Consider the following 19,569-nt stretch of genomic DNA (forward strand, 5'->3'; position numbering starts at 1 on the left):
TGGCAAAACCAATTCTGGCAAATGGCAAAAAACAAAAAAATACCACTGTTAAAATACATTTTGCCTAATGGCAAAAAAATGTCGCATGGCAAAATCTATTTCACCACATGGCAAATAAAATGCCACTAGGCAAAAAAAAAATGTCACAAGGCAAAATCAATTTTGCCACATGGCAAAAAAAATGCCACAAGGCAAAAAAAAATGTCACATGGCAAAATCCTTTTTGCCACATGGCAAATACCACTTTTCATTCTCGGCCCTGCTGAAAAGGTGCGTGGCAAAGCAGGGATTCGCAGTATACGTTACCTTGGACGTCACATTAGCGCTACACTTATAGCTGTCAAATATAATAAATGGATGCAGCTACGTGTTACTTATAAGCACGTGTGCGGGCTATCTTTACCCTTCCGGATAACAAACGACAATGTATCTGAAACATAGAGCGGCCGTCACCTCGACCGACCGCGAGCAGGTATGTTCGGATGCGTGTCGAGGCTCATGATAGGAGCTAACTGATGTGTGCGTTCGTCTTACAGCGTCGAGGCATAAACAAGTGAGTCAGCCGATGACTAAATTATGACAGATGCTTTAATGATGCCCCGGCGGGCCTCTGCCTTAGCCCATTGACATTCACAGATAAGCTAGCCGGGGTCGCGCGCGCGTGTTTTCGGGATGAGTGTTTACCCCTTCTTGTGAAAGAAAAGTAAGGAGGTTACGTGGGTGAAGTCACGAAGGCGGTAATAAGAAATATAAGCAATTTTGCCGTTATGAAATGCCTCCTCCGTTAACATTAAGAGCGCCTCCTTTTTGAGATAATTCCAGGCGACGAGAGAAAAACTAATAGCGTAGATTTAGATTAGCCGCAAACAAAGGGGCTGTAAAACGAATGTTTTTACGCTGATTAATGAGCCGCAATATGAAAGGGATCGGCGTTGCATCACAATACTTTCAAAATGAGGGTGGGTGATTTTAGTGGCTCACGTCGCGCAACACTGTGCGTGTTTCACACGCCGCTCGAGTGGTTACACAATTGTTTGATTAGAAAGACGAGCTAGCGAGAGACCGCTCTGTTGAAAAGGATGGTTTGGAGGAGAAAAAGTGAGGTTGTTAAGACAACCTGCTGCAAGCCCAGCTGGAACTGTAGATCTGGAATATTCTCTGTGTAGTTATTACTTTGCAAATATATCTCCAGCGAAACCAGACGCCTCCCACGCTGTGTCAAAATGACATCGGCAATATGTTTGAGAAATTTGGAATGATATTTTTCATTAAATATTTCACACACAAACTGTCACCTCAGAAACTTTCACTTGAGTCACATCGAATATATTCACTAGGGGTGGGAACCCCCGGGTACCTCACGATACAATACGATTTGCGATACGAGGCTGAAGATTAGGGCTGCAGCTATCAATTATTTTAGTAGCCGATTAATCGATGAATTAGTTAGTTCGAATAATCGAGTAATCGAATAAGGAACACAAAAAAATTAAAATACCTGGGCAAAATATTGAGGATCTAAGTAACACAAAAGAACAATTGGCTAATTTATAAAGCAAAAGTCCACTAACTTAAATGGTAAAATATGCAAATGTTTTTTTTTTTTTTTTTTTTTTTGGGGGGGGGGGTGCTCATAACAAATGGTTTAAACACATATTCCACAAAAAATATACATATAAACTAAATTACGAATGCATTAAAAAAACATTAGCTCAAACAAAAACTATTGATTATTTTAGTGGTCGATTAATCGATGAACTAGTTAGTTCGAATAATCAAGTAATCGGCTAAGGAACATAAACAAATTAAAATACCTGAGCCAATAAATGAGGATCTAAGTTCAACAAAAGAACAATTGGCTAACTTACATAGCAAAAGTCCACTAGCTTAAATGCTATAAAATGCTTTTTTTTTTTTTTTTGAAAAATGCTCATAACAAATGGTTCAAACACATCAAACACATATTCCCACAAAAAAGTATACCTATAAACTTAATTACGAATGCATTAAAAAAACACTAGCTCAAACAAAAACTACAGATTATTTTAGGAGTCCATTAATCGATGAACTAGTTAGTTCGAAAAATCGAGTAATCGTATAAGGAACATAAAAAAATTAAAATACCTGAGCCATTACATGAGAATCTAAGTACAACAAAAGAACAATTGGCTAACTTAGATAGCAAAAGTCCACTAGCTTAAATGCTAAAATATGCAAATGTTTATTTTTTATTTTTTTGGGAAAAATGCTCATAACAAATGGTTTAAACACATATTCCCACAAAAAATATACCTATAAACTAAATTACGAATGCATTAAAAAAAACGTTAGCTCAAACAAAAACTATCGATTATTTTAGTAGTCGATTAATCGATGAACTAGTTAGTTTGAATAATCGAGTAATCGGATAAGGAACATAAAAAAATTTAAAAACCTGAGCCAATGAATCACGATCTAAGTACAACAAAAGAACAATTGGCTAACTTACGTAGCAAAAGTCCACTAGCTTAAATGCTATAAAATGCTATTATTATTATTATTTTTTAAAAAAAATGCTCATAACAAATGGTTTAAACACATATTCCCACAAAAAATATACATATAAACTAAATTACGAATGCATTAAAAAAACATTAGCTCAAACAAAAACTACCGATTATTTTAGTAGTTGGTTAATCGATGAACTAGTTAGTTCCAATAATCGAGTAATCGGATAAGGAACATAAAAAAATTAAAATACCTGAGCCAATAAATGAGGATCTAAGTACAATAAAAGAACAATTGGCTAATTTACGTAGCAAAAATCCACTAGCTTAAATGCTATAAATGCTATTATTATTATCATTAAAAAAAAAAAATGCTCATAACAAATGGTTCAAACACATATTCCCACAAAAAAATATACCAAGAAACTTAATTACGAATGCATTAAAGAACATTAGCTCAAACAAAAACTACCGATCATTTTAGTAGACGGATAATCGATGAACTAGTTAGTTCGAAAAAAAAAACGAGTAATCGGATAAGGAACATAAAAAAATTAAAATACCTGAGCCAATACAGTACATGAGGATCTAAGTACAACAAAAGAACAATTGGCTAATTTACATACCAAAAGTCCACTAGCTTAAATGCTATTGAATGCATTTTTTTTTCTTTTTAAATGCTCATAACAAATGGTTCAAACACATATTCCCCAAAAAAATATACCTATAAACTAAATTACGAATAGATTAAAAAAACATTAGTTCAAACAAAAACTTAGCTTATCTAGGTCTTAACAGGGAGCGGCCATTCAGCCATGTGAAACGAGTTATGTCATATTCACTGTTGCAACTAAAGGGTAGTGTATCCACCCAATATCAATAAAACTAAATGCAAACACTTTCAAAACAAACTATTTTAACTAAACAAATAATCAAAGCAGAAAAATGTAATTAGAATCTTTTGTCCAGTTGAATAAATCGATTAATCGTTGCAGCATTACTCTCAAAAACGATCTCACAATATAGCGATACATTAATTATCAATACATTGTCGAAAAAGTTGTCATACAGTTTAAGAGACGCCGTTAGCGCTAACCTAATGCTAACTTATTACTTTAGCACTGTAAAGGAGAAGCTCCCCGCAATCTCATTGTACACTTGTATGATGACAATAAAGCTATTCTGATTCTAACGCTAATGCTATGCTAACGCTACGAGTTACATTTAATGTGTGATGATCACTCAGCACAGATTAAAGTGCCTATGGAAGCAAAAAGCATGTTTATTTCATATTTCACGTGGTATTTTATGCTCCTGAATGAAATGGACCACTTGGATGTGTGTGGAAGTGATTGATTTATATATTCAATTTTTTGAATCCCGCACCATGAAAATGAATAACTTCCTGTTTTAAGGAAGAATGCGAATGTGATGTCACCCGGGCCAGCATCTCACAATACAACATTGCTTTATATCATGCAGATGCGACTGCGGATTCAGCTGATTTTGCGAACTAATTCGTTTATTTTTCGTATCACGCCAGCCAAATGTGCTGCAGGGTTTTGTTCCTGCACCAGGAAGAGGCGTGTGAGACTTTTTGGGTTTTAAAAAGTTTCAGTTCACACCGAGATTGGCCAAAACAAGCCGACAACTGTGGGACCATTGGACTTACGAGGAAGTGAGTAAACATCGTGTTTTGTATTATGTCAAATACTGGGATCATAGTAAGTTTTAATACGGAGGTGGCTTGCATTTTGTGGCTGACAATGCTACTTGTCCACCGAGAATACCACTCGGCCAATGACCGGCGGCTTGTTGCACACCCCCATTGGTCTTCGCGTGCCCACCGGGAGAGCGCTATACTAGGCTTATTATCGTGCGGTTCTCCATATCGTCCAGACTTTCAGCCCCCTCTGCTCTCTTCGTTTGCCCGGCAATAGACCGCTATCCTCGGTTTGCCTCGACAACCCTGCCACCGTGTGACATTGTCCGGGGTAGTTTCGTATAATTTTTCGCTTCTAAAGGCGAAAATAGGGCTTTTAAGCTTGGTTCGGGTTAGCATGTCGGCTAGCTGTCACGCCCCCTGGTTTGTTTACGCTCTCCGAAGCCGGGGCAGTGAAATGATAAAAGCTGGACTTACTCCGGTGGCATGAAATATCGTTCGGGAGGTGCAAGAAGTTGATAGTTTTGATCATTATGGAGTAATTTTGCCATGTCATACTGAATAAATGCATTATTATTTCACATTCCATTTAGCACAAAACTCTTATTTGTCATGACTATACCATTTATTTAGCAATTCGGGAAAATACTTGGATAAAAAGAATATCCTTTAATAATATTGGAGTAGAGAGATTGAAAAAATAACATTTTACTGCTCTCTTTGTCGCATTTTCCTCATTCTGAATCTCCCCTCTCAAAGGGTTGAATTCTAAATCAGATGAAATCGTGACCCTGCCGACGTCATCCTCTAGCTGGGGACACTAAAGCGCTATAATGACAGGCAGGGCTAATGGCAGATTAAAAGACTAATTTGTCATCATCCGCGCTTTGCCAAATTGTTGTATATAGTCGAATAGTCTAAAAATATGATTCCAGTTTACATAATAATGCTATTTAATATGTTTTTATAGTGTCGCAGGCACTTTAAAGTGTATACGACAGGAGAAAAAAAGTCTTAAATAGGATAATCATGTGAATTAGAATCATATTTTGAGACGATTCGACTATATACAACAATTTAGCAAAGCGCAGATGACGAGAAATTAGTCTTTTAATCTGCCGGTTAGTCACGCTATTCTTTTAATCCAAGTATTTTTCCCCAATAGCTATATAAATGGCATGATCATGACAAATAACAGGCTTGTGCTAAATGGAATATGAAATAATAAAAATACATTTATTCAAGACGACATGGCAAAATTACTCCATAATGGTCAAAACTGTCGACTTCACATTTACTGTCGCACCTCACGAACGATATTTTATGCCACCTAAATCGGGCTTATGTCATTTCCCTTCCCCGGCTTCGGAGAATGTAAACAAATCAAGAGACGTGACAGCTAGCCGACATGCTAACCCGAACCGAGTGATGCATCAAAGTCTTCGAAGCAGAAAATCACACACAACTAGCCCGGATCATTTCACATGACGACTGGATTGTCGACTGTCTTTGCAGATTGGCAAACCGCCAGGCGGAGAGCAATTTACAGCTCGTTCCCCTGCTACTACGGACAGGAGAGCTCGCAGGGGAAGCAGCTGGACAATGACCGCTGACCAAACCGGCCGACGTCGGAGGAGCGTGAAGCTGCCAAATGGTCAACACCAATATGGCAAAATAATGCTTTACTACACGGCGAAGTCATAAACAGTGAGAGGAGGGCAGCTGCAGTTGTTGTGCAGCTAATGTGTATGAGGAGAGCTTTTTACGGTACATGCCCATCCATGATCAAACGTAAGTAGTCCCTTATTTAAAGAAAGTTTGTACTGTTTACTTTGTAATCGCTGTATTCGCGGCTATTTTTAACTCAAAGTTGCAATTTCTGATCGGTCGGAAAATTTGACAGAACACCGGGCACATGAAAAGGGGAATAAGCAGAGTATAGTGCTCTCCCGGCGGGGGGATGTGCGACAAGCCGCTGGTCGACGGCCGACTGGAAAAGGAGCATGTCACCCACAAAATGAAAGCCACCTACTAGGGGTGTAACGGTACACAAAAGTCTCGGTTTGGTACCTACCGCGGTTTTGAGGTCACGGTTCGGTTCATTTTCGGTACAGTAAGAAAACAAATGCAAAATATAAATGTGCTAGGTTAAAGCGCCACACAGAAATTAATAAATTTAATTGTGTAAGCAGGATCTGTGTATTATTCTTATTACTTAATTACAGGTGTTTTAGCTCATTACAATTTATTTTATTTAAATGGGCTATTATTTATTTTATTATGTGTTTATATTTTACAAATGTGATGTAGTAATCATTTATATTGTATATTTTATGTTGTATAACTTTAGTTCCTATGTGAATATTAGTTCCTACTTGTTTTGTTGTGGTAGGAAGGTTTTGTATTGAACACAGGGCTGTGTTGGTTATTATTATAGCAGAGAAGACAGCAGTAAATCAACAAAGACAAGTCAACTGTGCCCCGATCTACCACTCAAGAGATCTGATGGACTCAAAAAGTGGGTTACGATTCCATATTAGTTTGAAAATCGACCGGATCCACCGTATTTTTACACAAGTGACTTCCGGTCCGCCCGATCCTTGCTACCGGTAGTAGTATTGACGCAGGAGGGTCGCGTTTCGCGTCACATAATAAACTCTGCCATTCTTTTCGCGTGCGTCGTGTTGAGCCGCTTCCTGGACGCGTCTAACACGCGGCCGCACCGCGACTGGTGTGCATTAGCTGATTGACTTTAACGCCCGCGTTTCACTGCGTTCTCGCGCCAGCCAATTGTCGCGCCGTTGACGTTTCTTGGTTATACTGTCCTACCGTGTTGGTCCTCATTATAGTAAAGAAGACGGAGTAAATATAATCTACACAAAGAAACTGTAACCTGATCGACTCACAGCCTCGAAAAGTAAGGGTTACATTACGTCAGAAACTCGTTCGGTACGCCTCCGTTCCGAACCAAGCACCACGTACCGAAACGGTTCAATACAAATACATGTACCGTTACACCCTTACCACCTACGTATTAAAATGATACCAGTATTCGACATAATACAAAACACAATGTTTACTCACTTCCTCGTAAGTCCAATGGTCCCACAGTAGTAGGGCTTGTTTTGGCCAATATCCACCGGTGAATGGGAACCTTTTGAAACCCCAAAAAGCCTCACACGCCTCTCCCTGGTGCAGCAACATTTTTCTGCAGCCGTTTGGCTGGCGTGATGCGAAAAATAAACGAATTAATCCCCAAAATCAGCGGAATCCTTAGTCCTTCTCACACAACAGTACAGCTGGAGTGTTTTTAGCTCATTATCATCATGAAAAAAATTGTTCGTCGACGAAATATTTCCGTTATAGTCATCGCTGACGAAAACAACATTGACGTCACAATTTTAATAGTTCTAAAGAAAATCAGGAAAGCCTGAACTCACCGTGGTCGTCTTGACTCGGCCTCCGGGCTGCGTACAAGTCCAACCGGATTTATTAACTAACAGGTCGCAGCCCTCATCCTCCAAACACGGCACCATCTCGCACCACTGCTTTTTCCGAACAATGGCGGCTGCGGAGAAGATGGAGAGAACGATTACTGCCGGGTCGCCGGGGTTAACGGTTGACGGAAAACAAACACCGAGATAGCTAGATGTCAAGATTAGCTTAGGGAGAAAGGTGGAGGTTTGAACATGATGGGAAAACGATGGGGAAGGTTAGATAGTAGGGGGAAAAATATTTTAAAATACACATACGACTGTAAATGGAGTGAAAAAAATATGGCGGCGAATTGGAGGGGAGATGAGGGATGTGCGAAGATGAAGAGCAATGAAGCGGAGACACAATTGAAAGATATGAAATGATGGGCTGACAGTGAGAGATGAGGCCAAGATGGCGCAAATCGGAGACTGGTAAATGTATTCAATCAAAGCCGCAAACCTTTTAAATCACAGACCTGTATGTTGTAGTGTGGAAATTTGGGATATATTAAAATTAGTTTAACTAATAGGTCGCCATTGTTGTTGACGTCGCAGAGTAGGGACGTCACTGGGTTACACTGCCGGGCTTCCAGAGTATGACTCTGGCGACATAAACATGTCATCTGTTCAACCATTTCAATTTAAACCCAAGAGGAACATTAATGAGCATAACGATATTTCACAAAACGAGCAGCAGAAGCAAAATGAACAGGAAAGACGGTTTGAGACGATACGAGAGCAGGGCAAAACTGTTTTGCCAAAATGTGCTACACTGGCGAAAGATTTTGACACCCAAAGTACTACCGTGCACTTTCAGCTTGTTTTGTCTAGATGGATACGGACAGAACATACTAAAGATGCTGTGAAATAATATTTTATTCATGCTTATAAAACACAAATATTAACTGCTGTGAAACTACAGTGGGGCAAATAAGTATTTAGTCAACCATCAATTGTGCAAGTTCTCCTACTTGAAAACATTAGAGAGATCTCTAATTGTCAACATGGGTAAACCTCAACCATGAGAGCTTCCTTCTACTTCTGCTTGAAATATTTACGTAACATGAACGACACGAGTCCATTTTTTGTTTTTGCTTTAAACCAAGAATCGAGACGGTTTTACGTTCATATCTATAGAAATTCCGCGATTTAAACATTTATTTACAAGTTTTTTCAACTTATAAAGCTCTTTTTTTCTTGACGGCTGTCATGATGGATTACACAATACCATAAGTTTGGCCTCAAATATTTACGAAAAATGAACGATAACTGCCCGTTTTTTACTTTTAACCAAGTATCTAGACTGTTTTACGTTCATATCGATAGAAATTATGCGATTTTAGCATTGCAAGCTCTTTGTTTCGTGACGGCCGCCATGTTGGATTTTGTATCGCTACACAATAGCAGAATTCAACCTAAATAAGTTATTGTATGTATAGAAAAATGCAAATTTAGCTTTTACTGAGTAAAATCAAGATGATTCTGTATGCTTTCCTAAAGTATTACATTTCTGATGTGAAAATTGAGTGATTTATTAGCTGTTGAAAACAAAATTAAAACAAAAAAGTTGCTATTTTGGGCAAAAACGTATATGATATGTTAAATATTGCTATTGATCCTGAAAATGTAGGTGATTATTTCTGCATTTGGTGATTAGTGTGCATCTAGTGTAAAATGTGAGAGTTTTATAGGCATTTTAAGTTTTGTTGTACTTGTATAAAAAATAATTTATCGAAATTTCATTCGGGAACGACTTTAAATTTTTTTATTACGCTGCTCATGGAGACTCATATATGCATAAGGTGCCTTTTTTGGTTTTAGGTCACTGGCAGCTTTGGTTTTGAAAATATTTGAATTTTAAGTTTTTGAAAATAGGCCCCCTACATATCGGCCGCGGGCCCCGTGTCCCATCAGCTGATAGTGAAGTCTATAAACTGTGATTAAAAATGAGACAAACATGTAATGAAATAGGAATGTATCACAAAATTTATCCTACGTTATCTGGCATAACTTCAGGGAAAGTCAATTTAGCAAACGAATAAACTCACATCAGAAACTTTCACTTCAAGCGGTGAAGAAACTGAAAGTGTTTATTTGGGAAAAAAAAATATTGTTTATTAAAGACTTTTGGAAGTAAAACAAGCATCTCTAGCAGTTTGCTCAGATTTTAGGATGTTGAATTTCCTCAAATTAGAAGCAGATTGAATGAGATGAAGTTTTTTGAAAGCTCATCGAAAGCAAGATGTTTTTGCAACAATATCGCAATTACAAGGATGCACGGTTCTTATCACCACCCATAATTACTGGAAACCTTGTATGAAGAAAACAAACAATTGTGAAACAACGCCATTTAAAAAGACTATTATGTTTGATTTTCTCCCTGGCAAAATACAAAAGATTCAATAGCAGCACTGTTGAAAACTGTATTCTTAGAAAAAGTAGCCTTTCCGCTGCATGGTGAGTCTGTTGGGAATTGTGTGAAGCTGATAAAAAAAAAGCGTGATGAGTGATTTACTTTGGCACATTGACACGGAAGAGCAGTTTGAAAAAAATGATCGATCCAATGAGCGCCGCGGGGGAACTAACACCATTGGCAAGCTGGGCGGTTATGTCTTCCCTCACTATTGTTTTTGCGGCCTTGCTTTGAAAAAGAAAAAGCCAGGGATATGTAGAAGGACAGAACACAAGTAGTAAAGAATCTCGGAAAATCTGATTTTTAGATTCAAACAATAATGAGGACACCTAAACCTGCCTTTGGCTATGAAAACAGGGATCCTAATAACGAGGGTTATCGATATATTATTTGAAAAAGGTGTCACTGTTTTTAAAAAAAAAAAAGGAACCGACAGGTTGCTACCAAAATCTTCCATTAGAATAGTGTCTACGTTAGCTCACTAGCTGCCTCTGACAGTGCGAGACATCTAATTCATTGTGACAGGATTGGACGCCTAGTACCGCCAATGGCACTGAAACCAGAGCAGTATTTAGTGGGCATTTGTATGTCACTTCCCGTTCATTTTGAGTCACTTTCTTTTCAGTAACCCCAAAATCAACACAAAGCGACCTGTAAATGCCGCAAAAATCAAACGGAAGTGACTTGTGAATAGCCCCGAAATCATAGAAAGTGGCCGATGAACAGAAAGGGGACCTGGAAATGACCCACAATCAACAGAAATAGACCTGAAATCGGAAGATACTCATAATGCACTAAAAAACAACAGGTCATCAATGTACAAGGAAGTGATTGATGAACAGAAAGTGACCTGGAAATGCCCCATAGTCAACAGAAAGTGACCCAAAATCAATTGGAAGTGAATCATAAATACCATGAATAGTCACTTCCTTTTCAGTAACCCAAAATCAACACAAAGTTACCCGGAAATGCCCCAGAATCAACAGGAAGTGACCGATGAAAAGAAAGTGACACGGAAATGCTCCAAAATCAACCGGAAGTGACCCGGAAATGCCCCAAAATCAACAGAAAATGACTCAGAATGTACAGAAAGTGAGCAAAATATCAACAGGAAGTGACAGATGAACAGAAATTGACCCGAAAATGCTCCAAAATCGATAGGAAGTGACCCAGAAATGACCCAAAAATCAACAGGAAGTGACCGATGAACAGAAAGTGACCTGGAAATGCCCCAAAAATCAACAGGAAGTGACCGATGAAAAGAAAGTGACACGGAAATGCTCCAAAATCAACCGGAAGTGACCCGGAAATGCCCCAAAATCAACAGAAAATGACTCAGAATGTACAGAAAGTGAGCAAAATATCAACAGGAAGTGACCGATGAACAGAAATTGACCCGAAAATGCTCCAAAATCGATAGGAAGTGACCCAGAAATGACCCAAAAATCAACAGGAAGTGACCGACGAAAAAGAAAGTGACCCGGAAATTCTCCAAAATCAACCGGAAGAGACCCGGAAATGCCCCAAAATCAACAGGAAATGACTCAAAATGTACAGGAAGTGAGAAAAACATCAACAGGAAGTGACCGATGAACAGAAATTGACCCGAAAATTGCTCCAAAATCAACATGAAGTGAACCGGAAATGCCCCATAATGAACAGGAAGTAACTGATGAACAAAAAGTGACCTGGAAATGCTCCAAAATCAACAGGAAGTAACTGATCAACAATAAGTGACCCGGAAATGCTCCAGAATTAACAGGAAATTACTCAAAATGTACAGGAAGTGAGCAAAACATCAACAGGAAGTTACCGATGAAACGAAAGTGAACCCAAAAGGCTCCAAAATCGACAGGATGTGACCGATGAACAGAAATTGACCCGAAAATTGCTCCAAAATCAACATGAAGTGAACCGCAAATGCCCCAAAATCAACAGGAAGTGACTGATGAACAGAAAGTGACCTGAAAATCCTCCAAAATCAACAGGAAGTAACTGATCAACAGAAAGTAACCCGAAAATGCTCCAAAATCAACAGGAAGTGACCCGGAAATGCCCGAGAATTAACAGGAAATTACTCAAAATGTACAGGAAGTGAGCAAAACATCAACAGGAAGTTACCGATGAAACGAAAGTGAACCCAAAAGGCTCCAAAATCGACAGGATGTGACCCGGAAATGCCCCAAAATCAAAAGGAAGTGACCGTTGAACAGTAAGTGACCTGGAAATGCCCCAGAATCCACAGGGAATTACTCAAAATGTACAGGGAGTGAGCCAAAATCAACATGGAAATGACCAATGAACTGAAAGGGACCCATTAATGCTCCAAAATCAACAGGAAGTGACCTGGAAATGCCCCAAAATCAGCAGGAAGTGACCGATAAACAGAAAGTGACCCATGAATGCCCCAGAATCAACAGGAAATAACTCAAAATGTACAGGACGTGAGCCAGAATCAACAAGGAAGTGACCGATGTACAGAAAGTCACCCGAAAATGCTCCAAAATTAACAGGAAGTGACCCATAAATGCCCTAAAATCAACAGGAAGTGAACGATGAACAGAACATGACCGGAAATGCCCCAGAATCAACAGGAAATTACTCAAAATGTACAGGAAGTGAGCCAAAATCAACCGGAAGCGACCGATAAACAGAAAGTGACCCGGAAATGCCCCATATTCAACAGAAATTGACCCCAACACAATAGGAAGTGACCCGAAAATGCCCTAAAATCAACAGGTAGTGAATCAAATTGTACAGAAAGTGTGCCAAAATCAATAGGAAGTGAACAGTAAATACCCCGAAAAGTGACTTCATTTTCAGTAACTCAAAATCAACAGGAAACTAGGCTTGCAAGCAGGACTGAATGGGCCCTCGCAATTTGGCGCAACTCGGACGGCACGCATGTCAGCGTGGTGGCAGATCGTCTCCCTCTCATCATCTCCTGGGAACCTAACTTTCTCAGAACTTGTCTCATTTTTTGGGATTACAAATACATTCCCACACCTAGGTGAAAAACCCACTATTGAAGACAGTCCTACAAAAAAGGAGGCGCTACTGAGCTGTGTAGCCACGCCTAATCAAAGCCAAAATGAAGCTTGTAATTCGGCCATTTCGACCAAGTGTGCCAAATTTTGTGGGTCTATAAGCTGCCTAAGTCCCTGAAAAAATCTACTTCCTTTTAATGGCGAGCAAAGGGTCGTCACTGCAACAGTCAGAGATGTGTGGACGTCGGTCTTAAATTGTAATCTTACAAAAGGTCTTGAACTACAGTGACCAACCTGGAAAGAACTGGACATGTATAAGTAAAAAGAGTGACTTTCTGTTGCCACTAGTTGGCGCTACAGAGTTGATGCAAATGACCTCTACAGGATCCTTCAGGGTACGACTCTCACAAAGCACAGGAAGTTTGGCGCAGATATGTTGTATGTCTGCCAAGTCATTTTCACTTTCCTGTTTGGACACCTCCGCCTCAACGAAACCTCAATATTTTTCATCAGGCACCTGAACACATGTCTTAAGGCTTCCCTGAAGCAGGTTTGAGGTCAATAGTTTTTTTTTTCCCTTGGAGGAGGAGCCTGTCTCGAAAAAAATATTCCTGTTCCCACTAGGAGGCGCCAGGCCTAATGGGTAATATTTTAATGCAGTCATGTTCAGGCCGAGATACCTCACATACATGCCAGATATGAAAAAGATTGAACGTTGTATGAGGGAGTTATTCGTCATTTTCTGAATTTAATGCTTTGCCCAAAAAAATGGCTGACTTTAGCATCCCGCCCAGGTCAGGCCCGTGAATGAAAACTCACCGTTTTGAGACCAAAAGATCTCATATGTCTCATGAACATTCTCACCAATTTGGAGGAAGATCCAACTAACACTCTAGACACCAAGGTCTCAAATGTGCACCCTGTTAGTCGATAAAAATTTCAGATTCAATCCAAAATAGCTGATTTCCTGTTTGGTTCGGAATATGGGTGCAAAAGACTTTTTGGAGCAGTTTTGCACAATGTATTGATTCCCCAAATTTTATCACTCTATGTTTAAAAAACCTAAACAGAGAGGCCTTTTTTAAAAATTCAAAAATCAACAGGTAATGCCCCAACATGAACTCAGTGCCTGGCTTTGGCAGGCCATAGACGTCCAATTCAAACGGATTGGGCGGCTACCAGTGATAAACCAATGCACAGTATGTCAGTCTTTTGTCGTGGCTCTCTCGTAAACATGTTTACTTCATATCTATAAATTTGCTCGCAAGGGCACCTTGAGCGACTGTCATTACGTCGCATGTAGACGAGTTGCTAATGGTAATACGCCCTTATTGTGAAGTATGAAATACTGTTACAGTCTTCGCCATACCAGAATTTCGGCATGCTTGTTGCATATAAAAAAGGTTTCATCAGTGGCGGGAACATTATTAAAGCCTCCGCGGAGCACTTATCTCCCCACCAAATGGTCGATCACAGTCGTGTCAACAGCCAGCATCTTGGGCTAATAAATTCTGTCTAATCCCATGCCAACAAGGTGAAAGATGGGACGCGTGCTCGGGGGGGGCGGATAGAGCGAGCCGAACCAACGACAGATAGCATCTTCCGTGATGAATGTTGCGCTCCGCTGGAAGATGAAGTGTTTTGATAATTATAAAGTGGACAGATTGGATGTGACCCGATCAGGTAAGACGCATCTACGGGGTGCCTTCAGTTTGAGATACGATCGTTTGGCTAATTTAAAAAAAATCTAGACTTAACTCTCACCTTAGAAACCTTCACAAGGTGGGAAAATTAAACAGTAAAAGGGAACAGCGTGGTACTCCCAAGTCACACAGGCGTGCAATCGCTCTCACTTTCGTGACTTTTTGGACTGTCAAATTGTCGTGACTTCCAGGAGAGCCAGACTAACGTAACAGCCGCCCCGAGAGACACCGCCTGTTTCGACCATTGTCACTCTCACACGGTCCGTTCAGGAACAGCATGCAAAACACAACCGCTATATTAGAACCCAATCATCAAACGCAACTGTGTGAATGCAAACAACAGACTGAGAACGTGCCTAGTATGTTATTACCAGATAACTATTGCATAGAGCCCATGCCAACAAGTTCACTAGTTGCATCTTGTAATCTGTAGAATAGGTTTGTTTTTTTTCTCAGTGCTATTCTGTTCAGCCCTCCTCAGTTGTTTTTAGAAGCTACCGCCAATGTTGAAACACAGGCCTTAAGCGCCCTCTTGTGCTTTAGTGTGAAAATAACATGTAACATGATATCATATTGTGTTAATAATTATACGCATATGTCGCTTCAGTGTATAAGTTGCACCCCAGGCCAAACTATGAAAAAAAAGCTGCTAATTATAGTTCGAATTACTATTATAAAATAAACTATAAATTAGAATTTTTGCACTATAAGCCGCACTGACTGAAAGCCGCAGCTGTCCTCACTGTATTATGGGATATTTACACCAAAATATATTAACTGGTAAAACTTTATTTAATAAATACGATTGTCATACGACCAAATCGAACCAATTGGCTGTAAAGCTTCATTGCTTCGAGAAGCTTCATTAGGCCATCACTGCTCCCTTGGGGGAGGCAGTCAACCTCTGCTGCCCCCCGCTGTCAACACTGTTGTTGTCCAACATGCCTCCAAGCATGCATTGCAGCGCTACGGATGAAAATAACAATCAAAATTCATGTTCTGTGCTAAATATTTCTTCAGTTAGTGTTCTAGTTGTTTCATTAATTGCTAGTTATGGTATTTGGTAACACTTTATTTGACAGTGGCACCATAAGATTCGTTAGACAATCATAATTATGACATGACACATAGTTATGATAAATAAAAAAATAAAGTGTCAAATAAACTGTTATCTTATTAACTGGATTATTGGATATTTACACCAAAATATGTTAACTAGTAACTCTTTATTTGACAGTAGCATCATACGACTGTCATAAGACCAAATGAACCACCATGAAGCTTTGATCCAATTATCGGCACAGCTTCAATGCTTCAAGAAGCTTCATTTGGCCGTCACTGTTCCCTTGGCGGAGACAGTCAACCTCTGCTTCCACCTGCTGTCAACACTATTGTTGTCTAACATGCCTCCTAGCATGCATTGCAGCGCTACAGATGTAAACAACAATCAAAATGCATGTTCTTTGCTAATTATTCCTTCAGTTACTGTTCAAGTTGTTTCATTAATTGCTAGTCATGATATTTGGTAACACTTTATTTGACAGTGGCGCCGTAAGACTGTCATTGGACAGTCATAATTATGACATGACACTGTCTTGAGCATTAATGATTGTTTATAACAGATGTCATTTAGTGTTGACGTAGTTGACGTAGTTATGACGCCACTGTCAAATGTATCACTTTATTTGACAGCAGCATCATACGACTGTCATAAGACAAAATGAACCACCATGAAGCTTTGAACCAATTGGCTGCAATGCTTCATTGCTTAAAGAAGCTTCATTTGACCATCACTGCTCCCTTGGGGGAGACAGTCAACCTCTGCTGCCACCTGCTATCAGCACTGTTGTTGTCCAACATGCCTCCTAGCATGCATTGCAGCGCTACAGATGTAAATATCAATCAAAATTCATGTTACGTGCTAATTATTGCTTCAGTTATTGTTGTAGTTGTTTCATTAATTCTATTTGTGGTATTTGGTAACACTTTATTTGACAATGGCACCATAAGACTGTCATTATACAATCATAATTATGACATGACATTGTCACAAATATTAATGAATGCTTATAACAGACTTATTTTAGTGTTGACGTAGTTGACATTGTAGTTATGATGCTGCTGTCAAATAAAGTGTTACCTATTAACTGTATTATGGGATATTTACACCAAACTATATTAACCGGTAACACTTTGACAGCCGGATCATACAACTGTCATAAGACAGAATGAACCACCACGTTCATTGCTTTATGAAGCTTCATTTCGCCATCACTGCACCCTTGGGGGAGACAGTCAACCTCTGCTGCCACATGCTGTCAACACTGTTGTTGTCCAACATGCCTCCTAGCATGCATTGCAGCGTTACAGATGTAAATAACAATCGAAATTCATGTTCTGTGCTAATTACTTCTTCAGTTACTGTTCCAGTTCTTTCATTATTTGCTAGTTATTGAATTTTGTAACACTTTATTTGACATTGGCGCCATGAAACTGTCATTAGACAATCATAATTATGACATAAAACTGTCATGAGCATTAATGAATGCTTATAACAGATGTCATTTAGTGTTGACGTTGTAGTTTTGACGCCCCTGTCAAATAAAGTGTTTCCTATTAACTGTATTATGGGATATTTACACCATAATATATTAACCAGTAACACTTTATTTGACAGCAGGATAATACGACAGTCATAAGACCAAATGAACCACCATGAAGCTTTGAACCAATTGGCTGAAAACCTTCATTGCTTCAAGAAGCTTCATTTGGCCATCACTGCTCCCTTGGGGGAGACAGTCAACCTCTGCTGCCCCCTGCTGTCAACATTGTTGTTGTCCAACATACGTCCCAGCATGCATTGCAGTGCTACGGATGTAAATACCAATCAAAATTCATGTTTTGTATCAATTATTTCTTCAGTTACTGTTCCAGTTGTTTCATTAATTGCTTTTTATCGTATTTGGTAACACCTTATTTGACATTGGTGCCATAAGACTGTCATTACACAATCATAACAATGACATAACACTGCCATAAGCATTAATGAATACCATAACAGACATAGCAAAAAACAGAACAACTACTAGAAGTGGATAGAACAAGTTATGATAAACTGTGAAGCAGTTTTCCCAAGTTCGTTTCAATAATCTACTATTTCCGCAACACCTTCATAGGCGTGCAAACACAGCTCCAGCTCCCGAAATGACTGCAAGGCTATATTTGCATGGGTATGTTTATTGAAGCCATGCATCAGATTGCTTCAAGGTTGCATTTTCTGCCACTCATATTGCTTAGCGCCAAGCAGCAACAGCAGCAGCGGCATCAAATCAACATTATTCATCATTCCCCTCCCGCGATGAGCTGCTGGTAAATTGGAGCTGGCGCATACAAATAAGCATCCACGTATGTGTGTGTGTTTTTCTTCTCCTTGCTCTTGATCATTTCACTCCTGCGCACCTCCTCCTCCTTTTCACTAATGCGCCGCCATGTTGTTCAAGCCCAGACGAGTCAAATAACCTTTTAAGCCAATTCACTGTGTCTTCATTTCACCTGAAGTGCGATGAATCTGCCAGGATTTTTCTCCCTGGGCTCTTTATCCTACTGTAAGAGTAAAATGTCCCAGCGGTACATGCAAGCATAAGCACACAAAAGAGGCGCCCGCTCCCTCCTATCATTCTCCTTTTATTGTTGAAAAATTGGCAATTTATTCTCACTCGGCTGAGCTGGAGCAAGTGATAAACATCAACAAACCGCAACGAGCATTGCCGATATTTTGCATGGACTTGTTTTTATCTTGGTTTCTGACTGAGCAGGAAGCACTAATCCTAACTGATGGATGTCTTTTTCATTCTTCCTGAACCTCACTCACTATTTTGATATTTTTTCCAGTTCACTGTCACCTTAGATTTGTTCACAGTGAGATTTCACTGGGTTTATACTGGATAAGAACCTTACCTATCACCTGTTACAGGATAGCACGACTGGATTACAAGGCGCAGTGTCAATTTTATAGTCCCCAAAAGGCACTACACTTTTTCAACTGAAATGATTTTGGTGCCTGACTGAATTAAATAAGTGTTTATATTACTTAAAATTACAATATTTTTCCATGAGGCCTTTAAAAAGGTATATAAACAATCAAAAAATTATCAACAGGTTATTGTTACACAAGACTGAAGAGCCACAGCGGTAGCAGAGTTATAAAATAAACTAAAAAAAAAACACATTTCTTAAAGCCTTTTTTAATTGAAAAACATAAGATTAACTAGAAACGGCAATTTCTGAAGAAATTACAATGGGGCTTCGCTAGTGTAAATACATTGGCATATTGGCATTACTAGAATCGTCATAAATGGGTACAAGGGCATCAATGCAATGTAAATGCCATTGGAATTGAATAGGAAATTTGGACTTCCATGGACGTCAGTGGAATCCAAGTACGTTGGCATCAATTGAATTTACATAAATGGGGTACATGGTCGTCAATGCAATGTAAGTGCCATTGGAAATGAATGGGAAATATGGATGCACTTGGACGTCAATGGAATCCAAGTACAGTGGTAGTAATAGAATCGACATAAATGGGTACGGGGGCATCAATGCAATGTAAATGCCATTGGAAGTGAATAGGAAATTTGGACGTACATGGACGTCAGTGGAATCCAAGTACATTGGCATCAACAGGATCGACATAAATGGGGTACATGGGCATCAATGCAATTGAAATGCCATTGGAAATGAATGGGAAATTTGGACGTACATGGACGTCAATGGAATCCACGTACATTGGTAGTAATGGAATCGTCATAAATGGGTACGGGGGCATCAATGCAATGTAA

The 19,569-nt window shown here is 39.4% G+C and overlaps 1 protein-coding gene across 2 annotated transcripts in view; it reads right to left on the bottom strand.

Moving 5' to 3' along the window:
* Window positions 1-19,569, bottom strand: part of tafa5a (TAFA chemokine like family member 5a) — a 356,950-nt gene that overhangs the window by 32,154 nt on the left and 305,227 nt on the right. For both annotated transcript variants that reach the window (XM_057854974.1, XM_057854975.1), the window contains exon 3: window positions 7,590-7,717. In XM_057854974.1, the coding sequence (XP_057710957.1) occupies window positions 7,590-7,717 (128 nt within the window). The remainder of the gene's footprint in view (window positions 1-7,589; window positions 7,718-19,569) is intronic.

Source organism: Corythoichthys intestinalis, chromosome 13 (genome assembly GCF_030265065.1).
Source record: "Corythoichthys intestinalis isolate RoL2023-P3 chromosome 13, ASM3026506v1, whole genome shotgun sequence".
Taxonomy (NCBI): Eukaryota; Metazoa; Chordata; class Actinopteri; order Syngnathiformes; family Syngnathidae; genus Corythoichthys; species Corythoichthys intestinalis.